This window comes from Petromyzon marinus, chromosome 2 (assembly GCF_048934315.1).
Source record: "Petromyzon marinus isolate PM22_M1 ecotype Great Lakes invasive population chromosome 2, UKy_Petmar_22M1.pri1.0, whole genome shotgun sequence".
NCBI classification, from domain to species: Eukaryota; Metazoa; Chordata; class Hyperoartia; order Petromyzontiformes; family Petromyzontidae; genus Petromyzon; species Petromyzon marinus.
Window position 1 is genome coordinate 2,263,652 of NC_133668.1, and position 27,037 is coordinate 2,290,688.

General features: G+C 50.3%; 1 protein-coding gene across 4 annotated transcripts in view; it reads right to left on the reverse strand.

Annotated features, from left to right (window-relative positions):
- Window positions 1-3,721: 3,721 nt before the first annotated feature.
- Window positions 3,722-27,037, reverse strand: part of LOC116949612 (zinc finger E-box-binding homeobox 2-like) — a 48,308-nt gene continuing 24,992 nt past the window's right edge. For 2 of the 4 annotated variants that reach the window (XM_032967091.2, XM_032967121.2), the window contains exons 2-9: window positions 15,724-15,996; window positions 14,063-14,134; window positions 10,873-11,037; window positions 9,611-9,786; window positions 9,249-9,354; window positions 6,963-8,842; window positions 6,090-6,282; window positions 3,722-5,248 (exon numbers count right to left, since the gene is read on the reverse strand). In XM_032967091.2, coding sequence (XP_032822982.2) covers window positions 4,692-5,248; window positions 6,090-6,282; window positions 6,963-8,842; window positions 9,249-9,354; window positions 9,611-9,786; window positions 10,873-11,037; window positions 14,063-14,134; window positions 15,724-15,996 — 3,422 coding nt within the window. In that variant the 3' untranslated portion in view covers window positions 3,722-4,691. Of the gene's footprint in view, window positions 5,249-6,089; window positions 6,283-6,962; window positions 8,843-9,248; window positions 9,355-9,610; window positions 9,787-10,872; window positions 11,038-14,062; window positions 14,135-15,723; window positions 15,997-20,214; window positions 20,707-27,037 lie in introns of those variants that run through there. The other 2 variants (XM_032967111.2, XM_032967102.2) reach the window with 2 other exon arrangements.

Consider the following 27,037-nt stretch of genomic DNA (forward strand, 5'->3'; position numbering starts at 1 on the left):
TGTGTGGCAACAGCGAATTCCGAGAAGAAAAGCGTGCGGTGGGGATTAACCTTTCCCAGGTCCGCATTTTGCCGTGGCTCGGGATCAGACAGTGGAAAGTCAGATTAACAGCTCCAAAGCACGCCCCCCCCCCCCCTCGGGTAACCCCGGGTCATCTCCATAGCTCCCGGGTGGCATAGCAGATGACCAAGCTGTCTGCCGACTGGCCCAGGGATCTGGGGGGGCGCAGAGAGCAGGTGCTCGAGTGTATTTGGAATGTAAGAAGACCAACTCTCGCTCAGCCACCCTCCCCTCGCCTCGCTCGCCTCGTCCTGCAATCGCTCGCAGCGATCACTGCTTGAAGTGTGAGGTCGCCACCACCCACAACCACCCCCCTGGAAGTCTCCCTGCCACCACAGCGGCCGGGCATGGGAAGCAAATGGCCAGAGAGAGAGAGAGAAGGGGCATGTTTGGCTGGCTTCTGATATTTTTTTCTTGAACTTCCTTTGCCCGTTGGATAAAGTTACACGCGGTGGGTGAACATCGCACGGCACGTGTTATGTAAACAGAGCCGACCCGGGCAATGCCGTTGTGAATAAAATATATAAAAACTCGTGTTTGTCGTCATCCCACGCATGTCGGGCAGGCACGGATGTACAACCTGAGCATTGCTTTTCTGAGAAGGGGCGCATTATTACAAATCGATCCGCTGCCGAGTCACGTATATCCTTGGCAGGCATGAACTTACAAAATCGCCGTTCATCAAAACCGCTCCGGCGCACCGCTATAAACTTTGAACAGTCAACAGCGCCAGCCAAGTGAATTACTTCCCGCGGGCAGGCATGCCGCAGTCCTGCGGACACGACAGTATTGTGTGTGCGTTGAACTTCTTTCACACACCGTACCTGGCCCACCGTCGTTCATCGGAGATGCGGGGGAAGGGCAACAAACTGAAGCACAGAAAGCATTTCTAAAGAAATTCGTGTTTCAATCTAGACGATTTAAAAGTGCATATTTCCGGCGGCTTCCGAATGTCGGAAGGAAGAGCGTTCCAGACGGCCGCAAGAAGAGCATCTGAAAGGGCGCGATGCGGCGACCGTCTTTGTTTGGTACAGGATTTAGTTCCAGCATCCACTTCCCACAGGTCACCAGAGGACCACGTCTGCATTGTGCAATCAACTTAAATTCACACAACGCCAAGTTCAGCTGTGCACGATATTTATTCACAGAGCACTGATTGAGCAACACATATAACGCTTGCAAGGGAACACTTTATATATCGGTGCTCATCCTCAGAGGCAGGAGTGGAAATTCCACATTCCTATGGTGGATCAAATGATGTTTAGTCCGATCAATAATTTCCATTGGGTAGTTTATCAGCTGGCGCACTGTGGCAAAGAGCAGCAGCTGGCGATCGTGAGGCTGCGAATCCAGATCTTGGTCAGGGAATGACTCGGCTTTACAGGGTCAATACATCGGGAACCATTTTTTTTTGGTGGTGAAGTCAGCAGTGGTTGTACTTGAGGAAGATTTACCCCCTGCCGTGGGATTCTGCGATGTCCACCACTCGCTCAGTGCTGTCAACACATTGCCCATAAAAAAGTTGTAATTTAAAAAATCATCTCTCGGTGGTCAATAAAGCGAGTACTACTTTGTGCGAAGCAAACAGAGGTTGTCCTATACCGGTGTTTTTCACTCATTTTCAGAGGGGGGCCACTTTCGTCGATAAGGCATTATCAGTGTGAGAGCCGACACACGTGTGAAACCATTGCGGTTTCGATAGTAGCATGATGGGGGGGGGGGGGGGTTTCACATTTGCGTGATGTCGGGCCGTTGGTGGCCTTGCGGGCCTTGCGATGAAGAACACTGTGGCCTATACATCACACTCACCCTGCTGCGGCAATGTGCACATGTCCCACCATTGACTCACAGGTCCGCAGGCGAATTATTGATTTATTGGAATTATTATTATTAGATGGGCACTGCCCCACGCTCATTTGAGTGTAAAAATCACACGCGCTTTGAACGTGGGCTGACTTACAGAGACGCGCTGTGAGTAACCCCACGGCCCCCAGTCAACGTCACTTCAACCACGACGCTTCAACGACGGCACGCCGAGCCGGTGAGCACACGGCAGGTGAGGGTTGACAATCAACACTCGGGGATGGCGTGAAGAGAACGAGGTAGGTCCGTGCACTGGTTCGAGGGGGGGGGTGGCTGTGTTCGTCGAGGGCTCTGCCCCGTGCCACGGTTCGGGCGAGGGCCGTCCACGCTCCTTTCGGGACCAGACGTCATCCCAGGAATCTCTCCGCGGCGCTCCATGTGGCTCACAGACCCTCCTGCCGTTCACGGATCAGGGAAAAAGGACTCAAAGCTGTCCTCCGCTGAACTCTAACCTTCTCTCTCCCTGGCCGCCGTGAGCACTCTCCTCCTCTCGACCAATTTCTTGCTCTTCCGTAACATCTCTCTGGTTACCACTCTCCTGTAAACCCACCTCCCCCAGGATCTGCTCTCCCTTAATCTCTATTCCCATTCTTCACTCTCCCTTATCCTCTCTTTCCAGTATTTGCTCTCCTTTACCCCCCCCCCCCCATCAGTGACTTTCCCTTAACCTCTCCTTGGAAGGTAGCGCCTCTGTGGGTTAATCGGACACAATGATGGGTGAGCAAGATGCCAAGTCACAAATCATGAAATCACTCTCATTCACTCACTCGCTTATTCATTCCATTGTTCCCATTCACTGCTTCAGCCCCTCATTCACCCACTTGCCCACCGAAGGGACACTGTTGGTCCCCCGATGTGAGTGATGGCCTTTCGCCAACTTAAATAAAAAAAGTCGCGCCTTTTGACAGGAATTGCCTGCGATACCTTCGCATCGGCAGTGCGGGAAGGAAAGTATACGGCGCTTGGGGTGAAAGGGGCCCGGTTGAGTTACAGTGGACGCAATGGCGCAAAAGAAAAAAAGGGCCACCATGCGGCCCGTAAATCACGGTGCGTGATGGTGGCTGCACGTGGGGTGTTTTTGATCGCGAGCTTCTTCCCTGTGCCTCGCCCGTTCGCCACTGCCTCGCGTTTCTCCCGCGATTCAAAGCCTCGCAGCCGACGGAACTCTCGCCCAATTGCTCTTCTGTCATGCGAAGTCGCCATCGCCACCACCGCTATATTTGGAATTTTATTTCACTTGAAATACGCCCACGTAATTTTTTTTCGCATTTGAATTATAAATGCATTCACGCGTGATGTGTGTTGAACCTCTTTCGCACCGCACGTAGCAGACCGTGCTACAATCGGAGGTGCGGGGGGGGGACAACACACATGCTTCTGTTGACTTAATGGGAGAAAGTTAACTTCGAACTCTGGTTATACGCAAGAAATGGAAGTGTGCGTCTCTTGTCCTAAGAGAGGATCGTGCATGCGGAAGGTGTACACCACCCGTGGCCCCCTACCGCGTCGAGCTGTACCTGCGCCCGGCACCACCACCGTGTGGGAACACGCGGCTGGCCTCGTGGACACGTCGCTTTGGATTTGTGCAGCCGAGCAGCTCGAGACAAAGCAGGGGACAAGGCCCAGGACCACTCACTGGGGCAGCACAATGGGTCTGAAACAGGCGGGGGGGGGGGGGGGTGGGCAGGGAGGGAGGGTGGCGGGCAGAAGGGGGGAGAGGGGGAGAGGTAATGCCCCCCAACCCCCCCCCCCGCCCGCATTACAGAGCAATGCGATCATTACGAAAAAGACGCTGAGATTTATTTCTGAGTTTTAATGTACAAATTCAAGTCTTGGCAGCCTTGGCTGCATCGGTAAACAAAATGTATTCAAATGGAAGCTCGTTAAAAACGGGGTTGTACATCCAGGAAAAATACTGACGTTTGTCAAACAGCAACTTGGAAAGAGAACGCTAAAATGCACTGCAAAAATAGTACGCGCGGTACAACGCAGACCGGTGGTCTGGACGATTTGTGAAAATGTTACAAATATCTTGCTCAAAGAGTATTAATACTGAATCATGTTCTGGCTGGCAATTATAAACAACAACAACATTCTACTTGCATCTAAAACGGAATGAATAAATTACAGAGATGGCAACGTGTAAACAAACAAACAAACATTAAAACAACGAAACATAAATTAACGGTCACCACATCTTAAGAGAGAGGACGGTGCACATGGCAGCACCACGTGACGACAACAACAATAACAAAAACCGAGGAGGAATTGCACAAACAGTGTAAACTACACAAGCTGCATGCTATGTCAAATAATACTGTGTGAATGTTTAGCAGAATACTTTTATCTTTTCGAGACTAACAAAAACAAAGCTTTAACATTTTAAACATTGAGTAACACTGCTTTTGTAAAAGATGGCACTGGTAGAAAACTTTTTTTTTTAAGTATGCATATAAAAGGCTTTTTCCAGATCGTTCTTGTATCTCCCAACTACAGATGTTCCTAATCATAGCATTATCTATCCACATTTAACATGCCCATTTCTAACTCCATTTTCCACCTCTTTACAATCATTTTAATACGAAAAACACCTCGCCTGTAGTACCCACTAATTCCAACAGCATTCGAGTTAGTCCAGAAATACCTTTGTTCAAAAAACCGTTCCTACATAATTTACACATTCTGTATCCAGAAAACATATTTCAGGCACAGCAGTGGTCTAGTTGCAACACAACACATTTGTTCTCAGAAAGTCAGAGGCAGACCGGTTAGTTATCACAAGTCAAAGCATCGTTGTCATTTGCCCCATCAGTTCCGGATTTTGTCTCTTGGTCTTCATCCGGCGGAGCTTCCATCACAGTATCATCTCCGTCAGCACCGTTCAATTCAACGGCGGAATCTCTCCCTTCGTTTCCCACAGCCCCCGCGCCGCGCGCATCCTCCGACTCTGCCTCATCATTGCGGTCCTCTGCGACGGCACAACCCTCCGCCCCGCATCCGCCCTCCCCCTCGTTGAGCTCCTCGGCGCTTTCCTGCGACTCCGTCGCTCCGAACTCCGCTCCCAGGGCCCCCAAATCCGCTCCCAACAAGCCTTGCCGCCCCCCCGGCGCGCCCGGCTCCCCGCTGCGCTCGCCGGGGTCGCCGCGCCGGCAGTACGAGTAGCGGTGGTTCATGTGCTGCGAGTAGGAGCCCGAGTGCGAGAAGCGCTTGCCGCAGCGGTCGCAGCGGTACGGCTTCTCACCCGAGTGCAGCCGCGAGTGCTCGATCAGGTGGTGCTTGTGCTTGAACGCCTTGTTGCACACCTCACACTGGTGCGGCCGCTTGCCTGCGACGGACAGGGAACGGTGGCGCAATGTTATCACCCTCGTCCGGCATGCAGGTGCTCATGGGTTCGATCCCGCCACTGATGGCCCGATGTGTATTTGGCGTGGATTTTCGTCCAGGCGTGTTCGTTTCCCCCCCCCCCCACATTTATAAACATGGCTGCTTATAAATTTCCACGCGAAAAGCCACTTAATTGGGCTATAATTTGTGACCGCCAGGTCGCTTCTGAAAAAGGGCTACATAGCTTAGTAGGCCTTACCTGGTGAAATAAGAGTTAATCGGGGTTTTTTTTTTGCAAAAGAAAAACATCAGCGAGGCTCGGGAGGCTGCGAGATTCATTGCACGTGGCTAACGGTATGAAACCAGGGTGGTAAATACAGCGGTGCCCACTGGGGATACTCTTCACCGCCGACATTATAAGCCCCAACATGAAATCGGTTTTACAAATAAACACCAGCTGTGCTGCTAATTGCACTCCGGCTTTGTTGCACGGGAGTGTTTCTCTCATGCTGGTGGGTGAGCAGCGTGTTGACATTACGAGGCAGCGACACCCAGAAACCAAAAATACCCACGTGAGCGGGCACACGCACGCACGCACGCACGCCCAACCGCGCACAGAATCGCGTTTCTGGGCGACGCCGGTTTATTATACGGCGTGTCCGACATGCCATTCATTCTTCCATTTCGTTAAAAAAGTAAGTAAGGAAAGCAAGTGACGACGGTCGTGCATCATCCGATTATAATTATTCATCTGCCTCCACCTCCGGAGAAGACGTGTGAGAGCGCACGACGGATGAAACCCCGCCGCTCGTGAGCACAAGCGCGGGGGACGCAACGCGTACCTGTGTGCTCGTACTTGTGGCGCAGCAACGAGCTGCTCTTGTGGAAGGTTTTGTCGCACAGGTCGCAGGCGAACGAGCCCCCGGGCACGCACTCCCCCCTCCTCTGCCGCTTGCGCGTGGGCACTCCCGAGTCCGAGTCCGTCACCTCGTCCGAGCCCACGGGGCTTCCCTCTCCCCGCTCAGGAGACTCTCCCTGTGGAGCGCGATCGCCGGTGAGCCGAGGTTAACCGACGGAATTCGTCTCCTTTGCGTATTTGTCTCTCAGCTATCTACTCGGCCACCCGCTCAGCCACCCACTCGGCCACCCACTCAGCCACCCACTCAGCCACCCACTCAGCAACCCACTCAGCCACCCGCTCAGCGACCCACCCGCTCAGCTACCCACGCACTCATCCAACCACTTAGCTACCCACTCAGCCAACCTTTCAGCTACCCACTTAGCCACCCACTCACCTACCCACTCATTTAGCTACCCACCTAGTAAACTACCCACTCAGCTATCCACTTACTCAGCTACTCACTCACCCAGCTACACCCACTCAGCTACATCCTTATGGATGTGCACAATGTCAGCAGCGTTGATTCAGAACAAGCAAATTCTGGGATCGATATTCGACATACAGTGTCTCATCAGCAGAGGCAGACTCGCTTGCATCAATATTTTATCGGCAAGGACCCTCTCTTTAATATGTGGGTCCTAGTTCGACGCAAAATTATATAATACGAAGGATATAAGCAACGAAACATTCATACATCTATCTCTCCTCACAATGAATAAGGTTCAACACGTGAATTGTAAATCAATCGCACCACCAGTGTGTGTGTGTGTGCACATGCTTCCGTTTTAGTCCAACTCGAAGCCGTTGCTCTTACGTGTGCAAAGTGGCGCATCTGAAGGCCCCTCTTGTCGTGGAAGTCGGCGAGAGCAGCTGTGTCCGAAAGGCCTCTGTACGGTGACATGTGGGACAGCAATGCTGCTTGGTCCAGGCCCATGTAGGGCCTCAGGCCGGGGTAGCCCATGTGGAGGGCCGGAATCAGACCGGGCGGCGACGAAAAGGTGCTGAGCGGCGGAAAGCCCGTGAACACGGGACCGTTGCCGTAGCTGGAAGTGACCATATTCATTATTGATTTATTCTCATGTAAATGGTCAACACTGTTGTTCGATGAGCCATTGGTCATGTAAGAAGCACTCGAGTCTAGCTTGGCGTTCGATTTTCTTTTGACGCTTTTCAGAGCCGAGGATCTCTTCATGTAAGTTAAGTTTAACGGCTCCTCTTTGCAATTAACACTGCTCGAATTATGGAAATTAACAAAGCCTGTCTCTCTCAGCCTCACTTTGCTCAATTTTGGCACCGATAAGTCGAGCGGCTGGGCCTGGTCTTGACCGTGGTGAAGACCGTTCGCGAACAAGCCGTTGGGCTGCCCGTTCTTCGCGTGACCTGCCGCGGGGCCGTGCAGGGCACCTCTGCCTCTAGGCGAGTCGGACCGGGCACTCATCGGCGAGCCCAGTGGGTGCTGCGGTGGACTTCCCTCCCTGCTGTAGCCGACGTGCCCAGCCGGAGAACAGCCGCGGCCCACCGGTGATAGGGCTAGCTTGTAAGAGGGAGAGCTGGACGCACAGTGCTCTTGTGCTCTGCCTGCTGCGTTGGATTTCTTATCCAGCCACTTGGAGAGAACGTCTCTGGGGAGGCTCATGGCCAACGATATCTTAATCAGCTCCTCGGGACTTGGCTCAACATTTCTGGCAAAGCAATACGACTTCAGGAAAGCCAATTGGTCTCCGAGTGCCGTTGCGCGGCACCCTTTTAACCCCCTTCCAGCCGACAATTTCAACTTCTTTGGTTGAGCTGGAGACGAAGGCTGCGGCGCGGACGGTCGAAGCACCGCCTTGATCTCGTCGTTCATCTTACAGAGATAGCGCTCGTGTTGGTGCAGAGGTATTGGACTTGGAAATGGTTCATTGCAATACTGGCAGGCGTGGTGAGCCGCCCCTTCCACGTGGGAAGAACGCTCGTCCAGATCCGGCTCTTCGGTCTTTATCTTGATGGCCGGACGACGCGTGGCCTCCAGCCCAATGCTCCGCAGGAAGTCCTCCTCGTCGGCGTCGAACTTTTTCTCGGAACGCGCGCCACAGTCGTCCTCGTTGTCATCGTGACTTGAGCTCTGGGTGGATTTGGGAGACGTGGCGGTGTTCCCTTCCACCTTGACGGCGTCAGCCGTCAGGGCACCGGCAACTGGAGATGCCTTCGCCTGGCAATGGAAGCCGTCCGCGCCGCCGTTCCTCTTCCCCGGGCCGTGCGCCGACGCCGGATCGCCTTCGCTCGTCTCCCGGCCGTCGCTCGCCGGCCCCGCCCCGCCGCGCCGACCGCCGAGGCCGAACTCGCGGTCCCGCCGCCGTGCCGCGGCGAGCGCGTGAGCGGCCGCGGCGACGCCCGTCGACGCGTAGCCGTTCAGGAAGGGAGCGAGGCCGGAGAGGCCGTGCGAGGCCACGCCGACGGTGCCCTCGTAGTCGGCGCCCGCGAATTCCGCGGGCTCTTCCTTGACCCGCAAGCGGGCCGTGGGGCACTCTGCCGGGGGGGGGCTGTGCTCGGCGGCGGCGAGGCCGACGACGGGGGAGCACGGCGGCGAGGGAGCCCGCGCCCTGCCGTTCACCGGGACGGAGCCGACGCACTTCTTGCTGCTGATGTGCGAGCTGTACGAGCCCGAGTGAGAGAAGCGCTTCTTGCAATTTGGGCACTCGTATGGCTTCTCCCCTGCAATTACAAACAAATATATCGATAACAGAGGCTTCTGGGATACATCGCGTACATATAAATGCGTCGTTAAACCCGACACAGCCAATTAATAAAGTGTGCGAGGCGAACAAAACATGCCAATTCATTACTAGCTCAGCACACCGGTGTGCTGGAGAGTAAACCCACAACATTCACAATTCAAGTACGACGCCTCGTCGGTAATTACAACCAGCATCATCAGGTGGACAGCCAGAGTTGTGGATAATATTGGTCGCGAAAGGCGCCGTGTTAAACCAAAAAATATATACGCATCATCCAAAGTGCCACGTAATGCAGCGAATGCAGCCTGCGCTGTAGACATGTGCAGGAAGGGAATCATGTCAGTGGGTGAGTTCTGCCAAACGTTACGATGTTCCACACTCACCGCTGTGGATGCGGAAGTGTTCCTTGAGGTGGTGCTTGTACTTGAAGGCTTTCCCACACTCTGTGCACTTAAACTTGCGGCTCCCGGCAACGGGAGGCTGACCCTGCTGCGCAAAGATGGAACAGAGGTGCGAAGTGAGAATCAGAATATTTTTTTATTTACTGGAGGAATCGGATGAACCGTAAAGCTCTTTAGCACAGATGTTCGGTAGGGGCAAGTAAGCGCGACTCCGCAAGCAAACGGCGCAGCGCGGTTCAAACTTCTTTTCCCCCGCAAACATTCAGACAGACGCATTCAGACGACCGAGCCATCCTGCTGTAAATTGCCCGCGTGCGACGATGCCAGCAAACGGGGTCAGTTACCTCGCCCGCCTGGGGGGCACGCGGTGCTTTGTGGAGATCCACGACGCCGCCGCCGTCGCCTGTGCCCCTCTCGTGCCGGTAGCGGATGTGCTCCCGGAGCGAGCTCAGCCGCTTGTAGCCGCGGTCGCAGTGCGGGCACGCCAGCAGCGCGGCAAACGCGCCGGGCGTCCTCGCGCCTAGCGGGGAGGCAGAGGACAAGGGATCGCGTCAAGAGGGGCCCCTCCCGTCACGCCCCGCACAGCCGCCGGTGTGCGCGAAGAGACGCCGACGACGCAATCCGACCGATTTAACGGACTGCTATCGAGTCGGGAAGATCGCCATGTTCTAAGGGTTGCGTGATCCTCACAGCCACTAGTGGCCGCTACGTTCAGCACATTGTTAATAATGAAAAGATAATGATTGTTCACGAATCAAATTCCGACCCCTGAATTGTAACGATTCACCGGGGAGGTGAATCATTGTGTATATAGTTGACGTTGTTATTGCCCATTAACACTCCGCGAAATTGCTTGCGCTTGTACTGCCCTCGGCATAAACTATGCTGCATTTTTGCATTATGCATTCCAGCTCCAACCCCTGAAGACGTACCAAGGAATGTATCAGCGGGCATTCGGTGTTCATGTAATGTTCAACAGAATGAAGTTAGCATTTCTGAAATCATTCTACTGTGATCTGTTTTTTAGAAGGGGCTTTAAGTTTTAAATTTTAACGTGTTCCAATAAAAGCCACGTTATGAAAGCTAGGGCCGACAATAAGTCTTTATTGTGACGCAATTTCAGACACACGCTGCCGTCACCGAGCGGAGCGGCACTTCTTACTGCGCACGCACATCACAGCTGATCGTTACAAGACATTCAATTCAAATCAAAATAACTCAATGCCCCAATTGAGCATACGGCAGCGCTCATCGCCACTGGGGAACATCTGCCCCTTTGTAGAAATGCCGTGTTCCTATGACGGGGCCAGTTTATATATATAAAAAACGACTCCTAACAATCCACAAAGTGGTGCTAGTTTTATCAACCCTGGAGCGACTATGATGATGACCGATTCAACCCAGAACCACAATTTGAGCTCGTCACCTTACAAGCGCTTTGGCACAGCGACACCGGCTGTTGCACTGCCAGGAGTAGTAGCAACAGCAAGCGAGCAGCAGCAGCAGCAGCAGCAACACAGCACCAGCAATGGCAAACAGCAGCTGCAGCTACAGCTACAACAGCAGCAGCAGGCGGCGGTGTCGAAGGGCGTGGGTGGCCGCTCACCGTTGGGCCTGCGGAGGAGGCTCTCGGGTGAGGCCCGGTTCCCCGGGCCCTCATCGGGGTCCTCGGGGAAAATGACGGCGGTGTCGCGGCGCCGCAGGAACTCGGCGAGGCCGTCCGCGCCGGGCCCCTCGCCGCCGCCAGCGGTCACGAGCCCCTCCTGCGCGTCTGCCGGCCGAGGGGGTGGATTGCAAGCGTCAAGGGGCGGCCGCCACCGAGAGTCGTCGCACGTCCCGAGCAGCACGCGGGGCACGCGCGCAGCGCGGCAGTGGTCGAACGTTACCGCGTTGAGAAGGCTTTCCGAATTCGAAGACAAGCGGGGTTCATTTGCTTCGCCGAAATAAAACATTTGCTTACTTTGTTTTTTAACTCAGGTGCACTGTGGCACTGCGTTTGCGACTGATGTCCACGGAATTTCTGTACCCCATGGCTACGGCGCGGTTTGTGCTCTGGACCGGGCTCCTATTTAAATATAACAAGAACATTTTTTACGTTTTGTAAAATGTAGTTCACGTCTCTGTCGAGCGGCGGAGGGTCAAGATTAAGAGTGATACTACGCTTACGCGATGATCCGGCCCAAAAGTAACTTGAATGTCAATCACAATATTGGTCGTGAAAGCTGACCTATGATATCAACAACCCATGTCCTCGACAGATTGATGCACATTACGAGACAAACATCTCTCGGCAAGCAACAAGCCACAAGTTTATCTCTGAGCCAATAGCTCAGTGGGCTTTACTTGGTGAAAAAAAAACAATTTAAGTTTTTAAGTTTACCTCGTCACCGTAGCAATAAATGCTCCTCTCATCTCACAGTTATTTCGGAAGACGGCCTCCCCGATGCTTGGCGTCACATTGAATTCCCAAACGCAACATTACTAATGCTCCGAGTGCAATTGGGCCATGTTTATTGCAGTTATTTTCCACAGGCGAACACGCACGACTGTGAACAAAACCACTCACGGCCAATCTCACCGTGCATGGACGATGGCAGAAATTGGGACGCGTCAAGATTTTCCTAAAAACGTTTATTTTTCTACGCTTTCTTCACGGGGCATGTTCGCCAGCTGGCCTTCAAAGATAAACACGAGCAAATCTTTATATTTTTTTAAATCAAGCCCCATATGACTTTTGAAACAAAGAACAAAATCGCCCCGTGAAATACCGTCAATATTTCTTTAACCATATACTATCAAGATCGTGGACTTTATTAATGCGGCGAGTCGGCAGCTATGCTGCTGCGTGGGTTTGTCGTCTTAAGGGGCGAGGCATAAGCCCCTTTGGACGGGCCGCACAGAATCTTGATCTACCGCCTCCGCCAACTTATCGCACAAACACACGTTTGAGCAATAACACGTTTTTAACTATTGCTCAAGAGCATGGCTCTCTGCAGTAACCATGACTGCTGGCTCATAAAACACGTTAATGATAATGCAACGCTAATAACTAATTAACGCTGCTCGCTGTCCACGATGCATTTAACAAATATTGAACGCGCAACCTTTGTTATACGGCGACTCCCAGGGCTCTTAACGCCACCACCAAATAGTTTATGCACGGCTCACTTTCGCCCACCGTAATGCGCGCTCCCGTGCATCCATCGACAACATTTAGCCGCCCTCCCTTTTAATTTGCCTCGTCAACACCGCCTCCCACGTGAGCTCGCACACACTGACGCCCAGTGCACTTGCAGACTTACTGTTAAAATACCGCGAAATATTAACACCGCTACGTATGACGCGAAAGAGGTTCAACATACACACATACATTGCACTGCACCATTTGGCACGGCCTCTGCCATGAGAATGTCGAATTTCCACCGCATGACCAAGGAGACCAATATAGATGAGAACGGAAATCGTGACTACCAAGAATATTGTACGAGTTTGAAGACACTTTGACTTTTTCACCGCGTACAAAGCTTTTGGGGAACAGAGCGATCAAAAAGTTGCGGCGACCTCACATTCAAAGTTGACTTTATAGTCAAGTGAAGGCATCTGCTGCACGCTCAAATATCGCTTGACAGCGCTCTTCACCCTCACTGGCCACCTTGGGCTAGCGATGGACACTTCATGTTCTGATGGCGGGTGGGGGGGGGGGGCAGCCCCTCTGTATGCCACCTCTTTTACTTTACAACACATCGAGTCATGGCAAAGCTGCGCCGATGCGAGTGATCAATTACAATGGTGTGTAGAACAATACGCGCCAGCCTCTGCGTGTGAGTTGATGTCCGATTCTTAAAAAACAGTGACCACCCCAGGAACGGATGCGTGCACGAACAATTATACACCCCCCCCCCCCCTTAATTTAATGCCACCAGCACGGTGGCGAGATGTGAACTGGTATACAGAAGGTCGTGGGTTCCATCCCAACCCAGACGCCTGCTGTATATTTGGAGTATAATTTTGAGTGGTCTCGTGGATCTTTCTCCGGGTCATCCGGTTTTTCCCTCCAAATTTAGAATCAACGTGCTTTCAGAGTATTTGGCTGCTATACATTTCCACGTGATAAGCCACTTTGTGGCCAGGTCGCTTCTGAAAAAGGGCTTCGTAGCTCAATGGGCCTTATCTGTTAAAATAAAAATAGTTTAGTTTTAACTAAATATCAACTCTGATAGAGTAGCGTTCCTCGGGGTGAGTTATTGCCTGAGTGTTAACAGCGCGTGACTGACCGATCGATCGAACACACGCTATTCGTGAGAGCACATCCATTCTGTTGGCCGTACCGCAATGGATACTGGGCAAGGCTCTAGAACTGAGAAAGATATGGTTCTATGGAATGAATCGCTGCTATGAAAACAACAAAGTTTTATGTTTGCAAGAGTTCGGTGCAAAGGTGAAACACGTGTGACATTTTATTACCAAATTTAAATAACTCATGATCTGAATTAGACAGTGTCAAATAAAGCTTAAAAAGTATTGCCGATTGCATCGTCTCTCCAAAGGTTACATTCTTTCCCTTTTGATAGTTTTTTTTCCGACTTTAACCATTAGCAACACGTTGGGCCATCATTGTTTTTTAAACAAACTGTGGGCGTGGGAAACGCAGGGCGTGTGCATGACAATGACGTTTGAGTGAATCTGCCGGGGAAAGACGTTTACAAGAAGGTGCCCCTTTAACAACGGGTTAATTACAGAGCAGGGGGCAGACGGCTAACGCACCTATGAGTGGACACTTAATTTGATCGGTATACCTGTGTCGTCTCGTCCTTGAGAGCCAAGAGAGGCTTCGGCGCCCGGGGCATCGCTGTGATCATTCATTTCCTCTGAAACGCGGACAGAGAAAGAGAAGAAAGGAGGGTGGAGAGGGGGGGGGGGGGTGGAACTCCATGAGCCAAAGTGATTGCGCTTGTTTCTCGTGCGGCAAAAGCCCCCGCTGTCTCACACCTGCTGAGAGGAAAGGCCGAGCTCCGACAGTTTTAAATGAAGGAGAGGGTGTCAAGCGTTTGTCCCGCAGTCGCACATAATACCTGGCCGTATTACATTGGGCTGCCCGCCGCCCTCTCATTCCGCCTCTCACTTTGCCGCTAGCTCTCATTAATTCCTTGGGAGTAAACAGTGGAAGTCTTCGGAATGTTAAGCCACTTTTCGGAAAGTTTTTTTTCTCTCGCGCATTCACCCAAGAGCCCCCTCCCCCCCCGCCCCCACCCCTAGTTTGTGGTGATGCACAGACAAGCTCTCACACGGGTCAAGCAGAAACAAATTAGCTGGCTACACTTAAGCCATATAACTTGGTTGACAAGTGTCATTTAGGCTCAGCGTTTACTTTAAAAAAAATCTTTTTTCTTTTTTAATCAAGGGTGAAACCTCTGCGAATGCGTAGCTTAACGGATTTGCCACCGCCTGTGTTGGAAAATACGGCACTGCCGGGTGTCTTGCGATACCGCTGCCGCAAGTGTGGCACGCCCGGCTCTCGTTGGCCCACCCCGAACCGCTGAACGTAATTCTCACTTGGCGCGACGTTGTGCACCGGTGAAATTGGCCGCAATCCAAAATAACGTGTGGCCAGGTGGCCCAAGGAGTAGAGAAAGTGGCTCGCAATCGGAAGGCTGCGAGTTCAAATCGTCGTTTGGGGGGGGGAAGTTGATTCAGCCCATCATGCCGCCCGGGGTCGTTTCAACGAATACCGCTTTATTCTAACCCGCAATAGGAATATGAAATTCCCACCAGTGGCAATGAATTGGTACACATACAATGATCACAACTGCCTCAATGCTCGCTGGAGTAGAAAATATACTTTGTGGATTTTGATTTTGTTGTTAAGTCGACAAGTGACTCGATTGGCGGTGACCCGGGTCACCATCGTGACCTGGGGGTGCCAAAACCTCCATAACTTCGAAACCAGAAGGCCTATGAAGACGGGAGATGTCACTGAGCTCGATACGCACGCCAAATATGGAAACAAAAAACACACGCAAAACACCCATAAAAAAGGGGGCTGCTGGGGATTTGTGCGTGGCAATGGCTGTTTATTGCTTGTTTTGAAAGTACATCGGGATGCTGGTCTGGTCATTCCCCAGCACGTTCTGCTTCTTACGGGGGCGGCCACCCCCCTTGTCTTTGGGAGCGAGGGCGCACCAGGCGCTCTCTTGGTACGGCCGGCGGTCATGGTCGTGCTGGCGGGATCTACATCGTCGTGATCATCATCGCTCCCAGCATCGCCCTCCGGCAGGACAGGGTGGTGGTACCAGCGATGCTCCCAGAAAAAAAAAACCTTAAACTATGCCCAGCCCAACAATATTTTGCGGTGACCCGGGCTACCGCCATTCGAATCAAATGCTATAATCGTGTTTTTTTTTTCATTTTAAATACAACGTACAACTACGATGTAAAGTGTGAGTACGTGCGCTCTTACCACGGTGAGTGGCCCCACTGCCCGGGACATCGCACTCCGCCACCGTCCCGTCCTGCCTGCCCAGCGGCTCGGCAGTCTTGTCCACGCCGGGATTGCCGCCGGTCCCCTCTAAGTTCGTCTCTTCCTCCTCCTCCGCCGCCGCCTCCTCTTCGTCTTCCTCCTCGTCTTTCTCCTCCTCCTCCTCTTCGTCCACCTCCTCGATGATTTGCAGCCTCTCCTCCTCGTCATCGTCCGGGTCGCAGTCTCGCATTGCCGCGCTCGCGTAGCTCACCACTGCAACGGTAACCGAGCAGAGCGGCGCGTCAGCGCGTTTTCCGACGCCGCCTTTTAAGTTTTACAATCTTACCTTCAAGGGTCTGACTCAAAGGAAATAACCAAGTGGACAACTGTGGTGGGCATTGCTTCACGCTCGGTTCTAAAGATCCATTGTTTTATTATTATTATTTTCTCCCACCCCTCTATTCCCAGTGTGTGGTCTAGCACATCCGACACGAACATCATCACATCAGTAGCGAGGATGACTGGGCGAGACTGACGCCACGTGTTTTGCCAAGGCCAGTTTTTTTTTCTCCCTCCCTCCCACTAATGACTTAGGTCTGTGAATAAACTTTTACATTACGGGGGATCTGTATGCCTATGAGGAAGTGTTCCTGCATGTGGCAAAGACTAATTCCCTGCCGTACTGGCTGACCATGCATGGTTACAGTAACGCACAGTATTGCTACGTCTTCCACGTTTTGTTTGGTGGTTTTTCTTATCCCAAAGAACTTCGCTTTATTTTCCGACCGTACGCATATTTTTCACCGTTTCTGAAAAATATCACTCAAAATGAACACCGCTTGTGCGGATTTCATTTAAAAACAATTCACAGCATAACCAATGAGACGGTTCGATAAAAAAAAAATCGTATCCCTGATTGCATTCGGTCCCCACGTGTCACTATCACGGACCGCAGGATTTGCACGCTCAACCCACATTTTTGGGAAGTCAACAATTGTCGCCCGATGGATAGACTTGTTTACGACACTGAACTAAATGATAAAAAAAATACTTTTATTTTACCAGGTAGGGCCCACTGAGCTATACAGCTCTTTCTCAGAAGCGACCCTGGCCATAAATGACAATTCAATGAAGTGACTTAATCACGTGGAAATGTATAGCAGACAAATACTCCAAACGCAAATTGATTCTGAAATGTGGAGGGAGAAACCGGAAGGCCTGGAGAAAAATCCACGCAACCATGGGAAGAACATGCAAACCCCAAATATAATGAACCCACGACCTTCTGTATACAGAGATGAACTGAGCCACAATGGCTCATGTGATCATGGAGACCACTCCACCATTTAACTTTATGCAAAATAATATTTTCAACACCCTGATAATTTTTAAATATTTTTTTTTCAGCCAGGTAGGTGAGCAATGTGTTTCCTGAGCTACGAGCGTTTTTTTTATTTCTCTGCCGTGATAAAGAAAGTGCCTGGATCCACTTCCGATGCAGGAAATGCTGGTTACGTGCCTCTTGAATCGATGCAATGCTCAAAATGGCCAACACACGCACACACCAGCTGTTTCCCAGAACTCACCTCAAACACAGTCGCAATACAGAAGTGCACAAAAGTTATCTGACGGTGGTTTTATTATCTATGTTAATGGCAAATGTGTTGCCGTCTTCTGGTCACCTTCAGCCCACAATACCTGGCAAAACCCGAGTGGTCATCCTTGCAAGTACTGACCATAGATTTTCAACGTTTGTACAGTATACGTGTCAAATCATGTATGCTATATATGTGGCAACTGACACCCTGGACAACCTTGGAAATGAGATGTTCCATCTCAAGGGATTATCCACGTGAAATATTTTAATGAAAAATAACAGGCTCAACCCCACTCGGTTTCCGACATCCAAAGAGATTGGGCACACTTAGGCCCCTATCCCCTGTGTGGGCCACAGTGGCACGTGCGAGTCTTGACACAGGCGGTGGTGATGTGACAGCACTTGACAGGGCCGTCCAAATGGGGAGGGCAAAAGGGGCATTTTGCCCAGGGCCTCACGCAAAGGAGAGCTCCAAAACGGGCCTGTTGTTCTTTTTTTTTCCCCCCGTCGGTAATGAATACCGGGGGCCACACACGTGGTGTTCTCATTATTAGAATATTTATTTGTACTGGAGAAATCCAATGAGCTATGAAGCTCTTTTTTCACATGTGTCCAGTAGGGGGCGTGACAACAACAAATGATACAAAAAAAACACAATAGGAGTGCAAAGTATAGGAAAGGTAAACAAATGACTTAAACAATTTTTTTTTATTTTACCAGCTAAAACCCACTGAGCTATTAGCTTATGTTTTAGAAGCGACCTGGCCACAAATGATAGCACAACGAAGTGACGTATCATCATGTGGACATTTATAGCAGCAAAATAATCTAAATAATCTACGTCCATGTAGATTTCTAAACGTAACATTCTGCCCAGGGCCTCCAGCCCCAGACTTCCAGGAACCCCGGGGCAGCCCGGCTTGGCGACACAGGGTCATGGAGCAAGGCTGCAACATCCCTGCTACAAGACGCAGTCATAAGCACATGACGCACAGCCTGGGAGGATCAGCCCATACCTTAATTAATACACGCGAGCTCACTCTGTAATCAAATTTTACAGAATAAACAATGCTCCTGCAACCCCATTTCTATTGCCGTTTAATTATTGAAGGTATTTAAAATAAAATGCAAATGACAGCAGCACAAAAAAACCCCGCACTCTTGCCATCCGACACAACGTATAAAAGGCGATGCATATGGGAAATTAAAATTTCATGTCCGTCATCAAACATTGAACAGGGATACATCATCCCAGAGTTGTTGTATTCATTAGGGGTTTTTTTTTCTTTATAAGTATAAGCAGCAGCAGCAGAACCCATGTTTCAACACGGATTTAAGTTGTATATATATATGTTACGTACGTATCGGCTGTGACACGCGCGTCAGCGTGAGAACACTCGCTAATGATATTACGAAAATAATCCACTGCGAGCGATTTTTGTAAGAGTGACAAAGTCTTGTAATCAGGCAAACCGCAGCCACATGTGCTCACGGTTTTACACGCTTCAGAGCAGAACGCACTTGGGTTTGAAATGTCCGTGATGCCCCCACCCGCCAAACACAAACCAACTGCGAGTTTTTTTCATGTTTCCTGTGACAATAGTCATGCTGAGGTTGAGGCTTACGAAGAGGCGAATGCTGGGCCAAGCCTAGCAGCCAGCTGTGATTCATGATCTCGCAAGACGCCAGGACTTCCACGCCTCCGCTTAAGCATCCCGCCGCGTCACACAAGTTCACCCCAACACCACGACGTCACACAATCTCACCCCAACACCACGACAACGTCACACAATCTCACCCCAACACCACGACAACGTCACACAATCTCACCCCAACACCACGACAACGTCACACAATCTCACCCCAACACCACGACGTCACACAATCTCACCCCAACACCACGACAACGTCACACAATCTCACCCCAACACCACGATAACATCACAATCTCACCCCAACACCACGACGTCACACAATCTCACCCCAACACCACGACAACATCACAAGCTCACCCCAACACCACGATGTCACAAGCTCACCCCAATACCACGAAAACGTTACCCAAGCTCACCCCAACACCACAACAACATCACAAGCTCACCCCAACACCACGACGTCACACAAGCTCACCTGAACACCACGACAACTTCAGAAGCTCACCCCAACACCACAACATCACAAGCTCACCCCAACACCACTACGTCACACAAGCTCACCCCAACACCATGACACAACACAAGCTCACCCCAACACCACGACGTCACGAGCTCACCCCAACACCACAACGTCACAAACTCACCCCAACACCACTATGTCACACAAGCTCACCCCAACACCATGACAACATCACAAGCTCACCCCAACACCACTACGTCACACAAGCGCACCCCAACACCACTACGTCACACAAGTTCACCCCAACACCATGACAACATCACAAGCGCACCCCAACACCACGACAACGTCACAAGGTCACCCCAACACCACGATGTCAAACGCGCACCCCAACACCACGATGTCACAAAGCTCACCCCAACACCACGACACGTCACAAGCTCACTCCAATACCACAGTCAGCTTTCCCAGAAATGCTCTCACTTTTACAGAGTTTAAAACCCGACAATGATACCACTTTAACTGAGCATCGACATTTCCCAGGCCTCCTGCGACTATTATCCCACGTATACAAGAATAAAAGCAAGCGTGATTCTCTGCAAAGCGCCAATGTGCATTTAAGGCGCACACAAAAGACAAAGATCCCTCTTACAGCCTTATTAGACTGTTGGGGCAAGTGCTGTCAGCGAGAACCTATGAAGGCCGGCACGGCACGCGAGGCACACGCGCACGCACAAGCACAACGGTTTTTACAAGACAAAACGAAATATAAAACATACCTCTCTGTAGGTTCACAGTCATGGTCAAAGCGGACTTGACGAAGAACTGAGGACGGCGATATTCGAACGTAGGATCAACTGTGGTGTGCGATTACAAACCGCGCGAACGAGTGACTGCGCGCGGCTATCGGCGCACACCGCCTGGTGTGGAGCTGAGTGCGTGCACCGCCTTTTATTGCCAGCGGACCCAGGTGCAGAAATGCATGTGGCGGCCGTAGCAGAGCGCACCACTTCATCTCTCGCCTTGAATGCCACCTGAGTCCCTTTCACCTGCCACCGGGGCACGGAGGGGGGAGAGATGAAAAACTGCCCGTCCCAGCAGGGGACATGGGATGGGGGCTGAGCTTGACAGGATTAGCATGGCCACAGCTCATTCCCCATTGGTTGTCAGGAGCAAGAGGGGGCCTCATCCCTCTGCACCTCAGTGGCCGTATTCCTCGAGAGCCATCGAAGCACGCGGGCATCCCCATTGGACGGGGCTGGGGTGGTTGTCCCCATGGAACTTTTTTTTTGACACGGGCTAAATTGGATTGGTTAAATGACACGGGGCTGCCATCGCACATGTGCGTGGCGGCGGGGGTGGCCGGTGAAGAGGGGGGGGGGGTGGAACAGACGCACTGCCCGTCGCAGCAAGGAATCAAAACCCCCTAGGGGGGGGGGGAGGAGGTCACGGTAATTAGCCACAAGATATGACACAATAGATAGTGCCTCCTGTGTCCTACCTGCTGTGCGAGGACATGTGGCTTTAATACCCTTTTTATGGCCACCAAAGCGAAGAGTGTGAAGCCCCCACGCCGTGCATGTGCAAAAAAAAAACAGCATGGGTGCAGCGCCCCTGTTTTATCTCGACAGCACCCTCCTGGGTTACTGAACTCTTAGAACAACAGCGGAATGGTGGCTTTAGCAGGTTAATCCCTTCCTCGTGTGAGCCAAATCAACGGCACATGTAGGAGAGAGCATCCACTCAACCTGCAGAAGGCTTCGTGAAGTTTTGGTCACTTGAAGCAAAAAAAATCAACAGCCACCACTAATGAGATGGGAACTAGAAAGATGATGCTCATAAGCCTTTTCCTATTGCTGAGCTCATAAGGTTTTGGCTGCTCGTCTTGCCGAAGGCACGCAGAGGGTAATTTATATGTTTTAATATAAAGCACTACTGTCTGCTAGCGTTAACACCCTGAATATTTGATTGGTGTAAACAATTGCGTTTCTTGGTGCGTTATTGCGGAAGTAAAGGTGATAGAAAAAACACTAAGCACGTAACCTGAAATTTACCATTTCCATAACCATCACAAAGAAAGCATATTTGGAATTGAAGATGATAACTATAATAGCAATACCTAAAACGCATAGTCTGCTAAATGGTGAACATTAAATGTGTGGTTGCATTGTACTGTATGGAGACTAATGTGTAAACTGTGGAGGAGGCTGATTGGCAGAGGAGTCAGAGCACGGAGAACCGCCACCACTGAGATCATCAGCTTGGGCACACATCTGGAATGAAAACGGGTTCTCGAGCGTCGCGAGTTGATCGTCTCAACCCCCCGGTCATCGATGATTGCATGCAAAAATAAAATCACCACATTCAAATTTGGGTTTTCACTTTATTTTTTGGCACGTTCCAATTCGGGGACTTGACACTGCGATCAACTATATTTTTTACGGGGCATTAAAAATATGTGCCTCCATGCTGCACAGGGAGGCCTCGTGTGTGTTACCTGCCAGTGTAACCTGAATGGTGCACGACCTGAATGTTGTTTTCCTCCAGTGTGTTTTGCTACTCAGTCTGCAATGTTATGATTTATCCACTCCTGTAAATTCCTCTTCTTTTCGCCAAGGTCCTACGCGGGTCATTCTTGTAAAAAAAAAACAGCTTAGCGAGTGAACGCTTCCTCCCCGCATCGACAAATAAAATCAATCGATCAGTCGATACTGAAGTGACCTCAGCAAGTAGTTCTGTGACGTAATCTTCTCCGGCTATTCGCTCACACAGGGTGGTAGACCGCCAGCTGCAGAGTTGGCCAGTGGAAATATCACGATGCCGATATCACGACTGTAATGTCATCGAAATAAAAAACAACTTGAATCTACCGATGTAGCGATAGAAATGTATGTTGATGAGCATGATACTGTGCATACTGTCAAAATAAATTTTGAAACAAAATATTAAGATTTTAATTATTACTTATTATTAATAATATTTATCTATAAGGTGCTCTTAAACAATTGATCTCAGAGCGTCATGCATATGAAAACTAAAGCTACTACTTTTATTTTACTCGGTAAGGCCCACTGAGCTATATAGCTATATTTCAGAAGGGGCCTTGGAGACAAATAATAGCTCAATGAAGCGGCTTATCACGTGTAAATATATAGCAGCAAAATACAGTAAAACCTTGGATTGCGAGCATAATTCGTTCCGGAAACGTGTTTGCAATCCAAAGCACTCGTATATCAAAGCACTCGTATATCAGTTGTGATCACGTGAGGCTCGGCAGACAAAGCGTATACGTACTAATCGTATTGTAAAACCTCGCTCGTTTATCAAATTAATATTCATTTAAAATTTTTGCTCATCTTGCAAAACACTCGCAGACCAAGTTACTCGCAATCCAAGGTTTTCCTGTACTCTAAACGCGTGATGTCGATTCTAAATGTGGAGGGCAAAACCGGAGGACCCAGAGAAAAATCCACGTGACCACGGGACCAGAGAGAGAGAGAGCGATAGACAGGCAAACTCCAAATATATAAAGGAGGGAAATAAATGAGAAGCAACCTGGGAGAGAGACCAACAAGAAAAACATGAGAACCAAAGAGAGAGAGACAGGGGGGCATTCATAAACAGGTGGTGGGGCCTTCGGCGGCACTGAAAAGTGTCCACAGAATACGGTTTCCCTGGCCTCTGAGGGCAGAGAATTCCCGAGCCGGGGCGCTGCACAGACAAATTGGAAAGAAAAAAAAAGAAAAAATAAAGACATCTCTCGTGTATGTCATTACGCGGCATCACGTGCAGGCTACATTCTGAGTGGTTAGTGAACCCTTGAGACAAATCGTTTCTCAGCGAAATAGAGATTCTGATTCCCCACGTTTTACTTATTGCACACAACGCACTCTGTCGCACGTTCGAAAACGTGCCTTACGAATACCAAATGTACCTGTAATAAATGAGGGACGCCCAAATAGATAGGAAACTGTAACGGTGGTTAATATGGAAGTCACATTGTCCAACAGATGCGAGTGCTGTCGATAAAACATTGTAAAAATATGTACAATTATTTAATCTACATTCCATAACGATTTATTGTCCTATGATGTTACTACTGTGTTTTTTTGCTATCAGATCGTGTAATAAAACCGCTCACAAACTTAATCTGACCCAAACATCTATTAGGAATCATATTGGTCGTGAAAGCCAATGTGTTAAACTCTGTAAAGTATTCATGCGATTATTAAACTATAGACTATGGAGGTTCATACAGAAGACAGAACACCACGTCAGAGTCAAGATTTCTCCATGCTCAAATGCGTGGCGGGTGGGGGGTGCTCAACTCTTCTGGTGGCCCTAATGCAACGAGTAGAAACTCCACGTTTCTATGGCGAGGGCGAGTCGAGGAATTGGGCGACCTCTGTTGACTTCCCACAAGGCGGTGTTCATTACGTTGCCCAAGGGTGGCGTTTCGCGGAGTGCTGATCTCCGACCGGGATTTTTGAAATAGTGACTTTCGGCACACTAGTCAAGGGGACGTGACGCGTCCATCGGCCGCCCGGATATTTACACGAGACGCCCTTAAAGTGGGTACGCTGAAACCCGCCGCATGGCCAATTTACGGTCGAGCACCCGTTGCAGGGTTGTGCCGTAGGTGAACCGCACGCAGGCGCTCGGGTGATCAGGCGACCCCCATGCACAGGCAAGGGCCCTGGAGGGGCGCCATCTGTTTTAGGGGAGGCGCAACCTGCACCCACTTTTGAGAGCGGGGGGAATAAAATCCCCGAGTCTGATAACAGCGTGACGCACGCTGTTCTCACGATATCGTTACGAGCCTCTTTGCAGCGGGCCGTCGTGTCTCCATTGCAGCACGTGTTATTTTGCGGCGTGGGTTTGAGATTTCGGGCTCGCGCGTCGCGATCGCTACGCGCCGGGCAGCTCGCCTTCAGACGAGCTCGCACTAACGTCGGCCCAAACGAACGGAAGGCAACGGCGGCTCCGCAAAAAAGACAAACCACTCGCGCCGCCTCGCGCGTGATGTTCTCAACCAAACGCGTTTTAGAACGCAATCACTGAAAACCTTTAGTTCCGATTCATTTCATAATTAGAGTTAATGCAGGTTAATTAATATGCAAATCCCCCCGGCAGATGTGCGACAGTGTGGCCACGAGCATACAAACGCTTCCCTCCCCACCCCCACACATAAATCTTCTGTGGTGCGCCTCTCCCCAGGCGCCTGCTCCGCGCACAGCCAGCTGTTAGGCCTGCCGCCCCCTTTGCGTGCACAGCCTGCTCCTGGCGTCTTGTAAACGTAAGACGGGAATGATGCGCTCACATCTTTTGGGTGCGATTAAATAATTATTCAAGACAACGCGCTCGGGAGCTTTCCGATTAAAACCACTGCAAAAAAAAACCTTGAGCCGAACCTATAAACGTGGTTGAATAAAAACCAAAAAAACATGGATTCACAGTGGCCATGTGTTGGGGCACGCACGGGTAATCCAGAAACTTGGAAGGTGGGGTTGGTGGAGCATGCTGAGAGTGATCTTGTTCACGAATCTCCCACCCGGCAAGAGCTAATAATTATCGCCGTTAGGTGAAAGTACTTACAAGTAGGTTTGCTGAGCTCTTCGTGTGGTATTTGAGCATCTGATATGCGGCAGATTACTCCACGTTACTCTGGTTTCGTTCCACACGCAAAAGGATACTCAAAAATTATCCAAACGACCGGCAGTAAATTGTCCAGAATAAAATAGTTTAAACTCAGTGAGATTCCCCTGCAAAAACAAAACAACCTCTGAATTTGAATGAATCGCTAAAAAGTGTATAATGATTTCAAATGCAATTACTTAAACCGTCTGATTAGGAATTTCAAATACACAAAGGGAATCGGACTGATATAGATTTTGCAGACAATAATCTTGAGGATGAGCAACAACAAGAAGCCAACAATGGCTGACCCGTCTGGTTGTGTCGAGTCCCCCTATTAGCTTATCAACGGTTGAATCACCTGGATTCCGACGGTGACACACAAAGTTGGACTTTCATCTGTGGTCGCGAGCTGCCACCGATGATTCTCCTCGAACTGACGTCCGTGAACACGTGGGCAACAATGCCATGTGTTTTTTTTTAACGCAGAGCGAAATTATTTTCGACACTGACAACTGCCCCGTGTTACCTTTCAAATCAGGCACAACGGAGAGTTTATTTATTACTGACGGTTATGAAGACATCATAACCAGAGACGCTCGTTCTCACGAGAGAGACGGCTGCAAGCCTCGACGACACGATGAGTGCCTGTGGGAGTTAGGTTACAATTACAATCGTGGACGTGCGAGTGACAGGGTGTCACTCATTAGGCCTGAACGCTTCAGTTAGTGTTGGATGTGGAGTTAAAAATAGGTTAAGGCGCAGCGCTGCTCACGCCACCGCTGACAGAGGAAGCTCTAAGAGACCCCCTCTAGTGGAGACGTCTTGGGAGAGGAGCGTGTACCCACAGTTACACCACCACACAAGGCACACCAATGGATGAAGTACGGGCGTGGCGTAGAGTTGACCTGCGATGAGCCCCGTGCGACACGCTACTGGAGGCCCGCGCTCACCACTACCGTGCACGTGGCATGAGGATTCCGCTGAACACCTTTACATTAATAGCGACTATCTGATGCAGACCCTGTGTTTGACGTTGAGAGATCACAGGTAAAAGGCAAACAGTGTGAGCCCTTTCAAATCATGAGTCACTGCGTACAAGCAATGTGCGTAAAATGCCGCAGACATCAGACATTCCACACCAAGCGCGAGATAGCGGTAATATCTGCAGGAGCCATCAAGCGCTCCATGTAACTTATTGTATACTGAAGTGATGACAGTGAGGCTTATGACTGGGGGTAAACACGAGTGGCAGCATGTGTCATGCGGTTTTTCATTTAAAATTCTCCACATTGCACTTGCCAAACCTATTTTATTATTTTCCCATCAGATTCCCCGCCGCAAATTAACTTTTGAACGGAACGCGTTTTTTTTTTAATCCGCTTCGGCGTAGGGAGCAGGCGAGCGTTTGAGCGCGCGCGCTCGCGAGCTGCGAGCGTCAGCGACGCCCCACACACCGTGGCCCGCTTGCACGAGGACCCGGTTGCCCGAGTGTTGTGCGCTCCCTATTGCCAATTATGGAACACCTTGTCGCGCGGAGGGATAATTCTTTTTTTTAACGTTATACTAATCCGTTCCGTAAAAACGCAAAGGAACGTTGACAAATATAAAACACGCGGCAGACCGACGTTTGTCTTTGACGTCAATCGTTCGAAATGGCTTCACTTTTAATTGTTCGATTGTATAAATCAAAATCAAGAGGGAAAGTATTGTATACGCCTAAATGTATTACGAGTAAAGGAAAGGATTTGTCTGGCAAACAGTGCATTGCATGTATTCTAAGCTCACACATTTCAAACTGAGCTTAAGAAATGCAAACTGCATTGATTACATTATGCGTTCATTGGTTTTCATTTTCGAAAGAATAGTCCCAAAATAACGATAACATTATGTTAAGCTATTGTCATACGTCCGAAGAGATAGAAAAATTAATGTTGACCTACGTCTCGACCAACACCTCCCAGAATT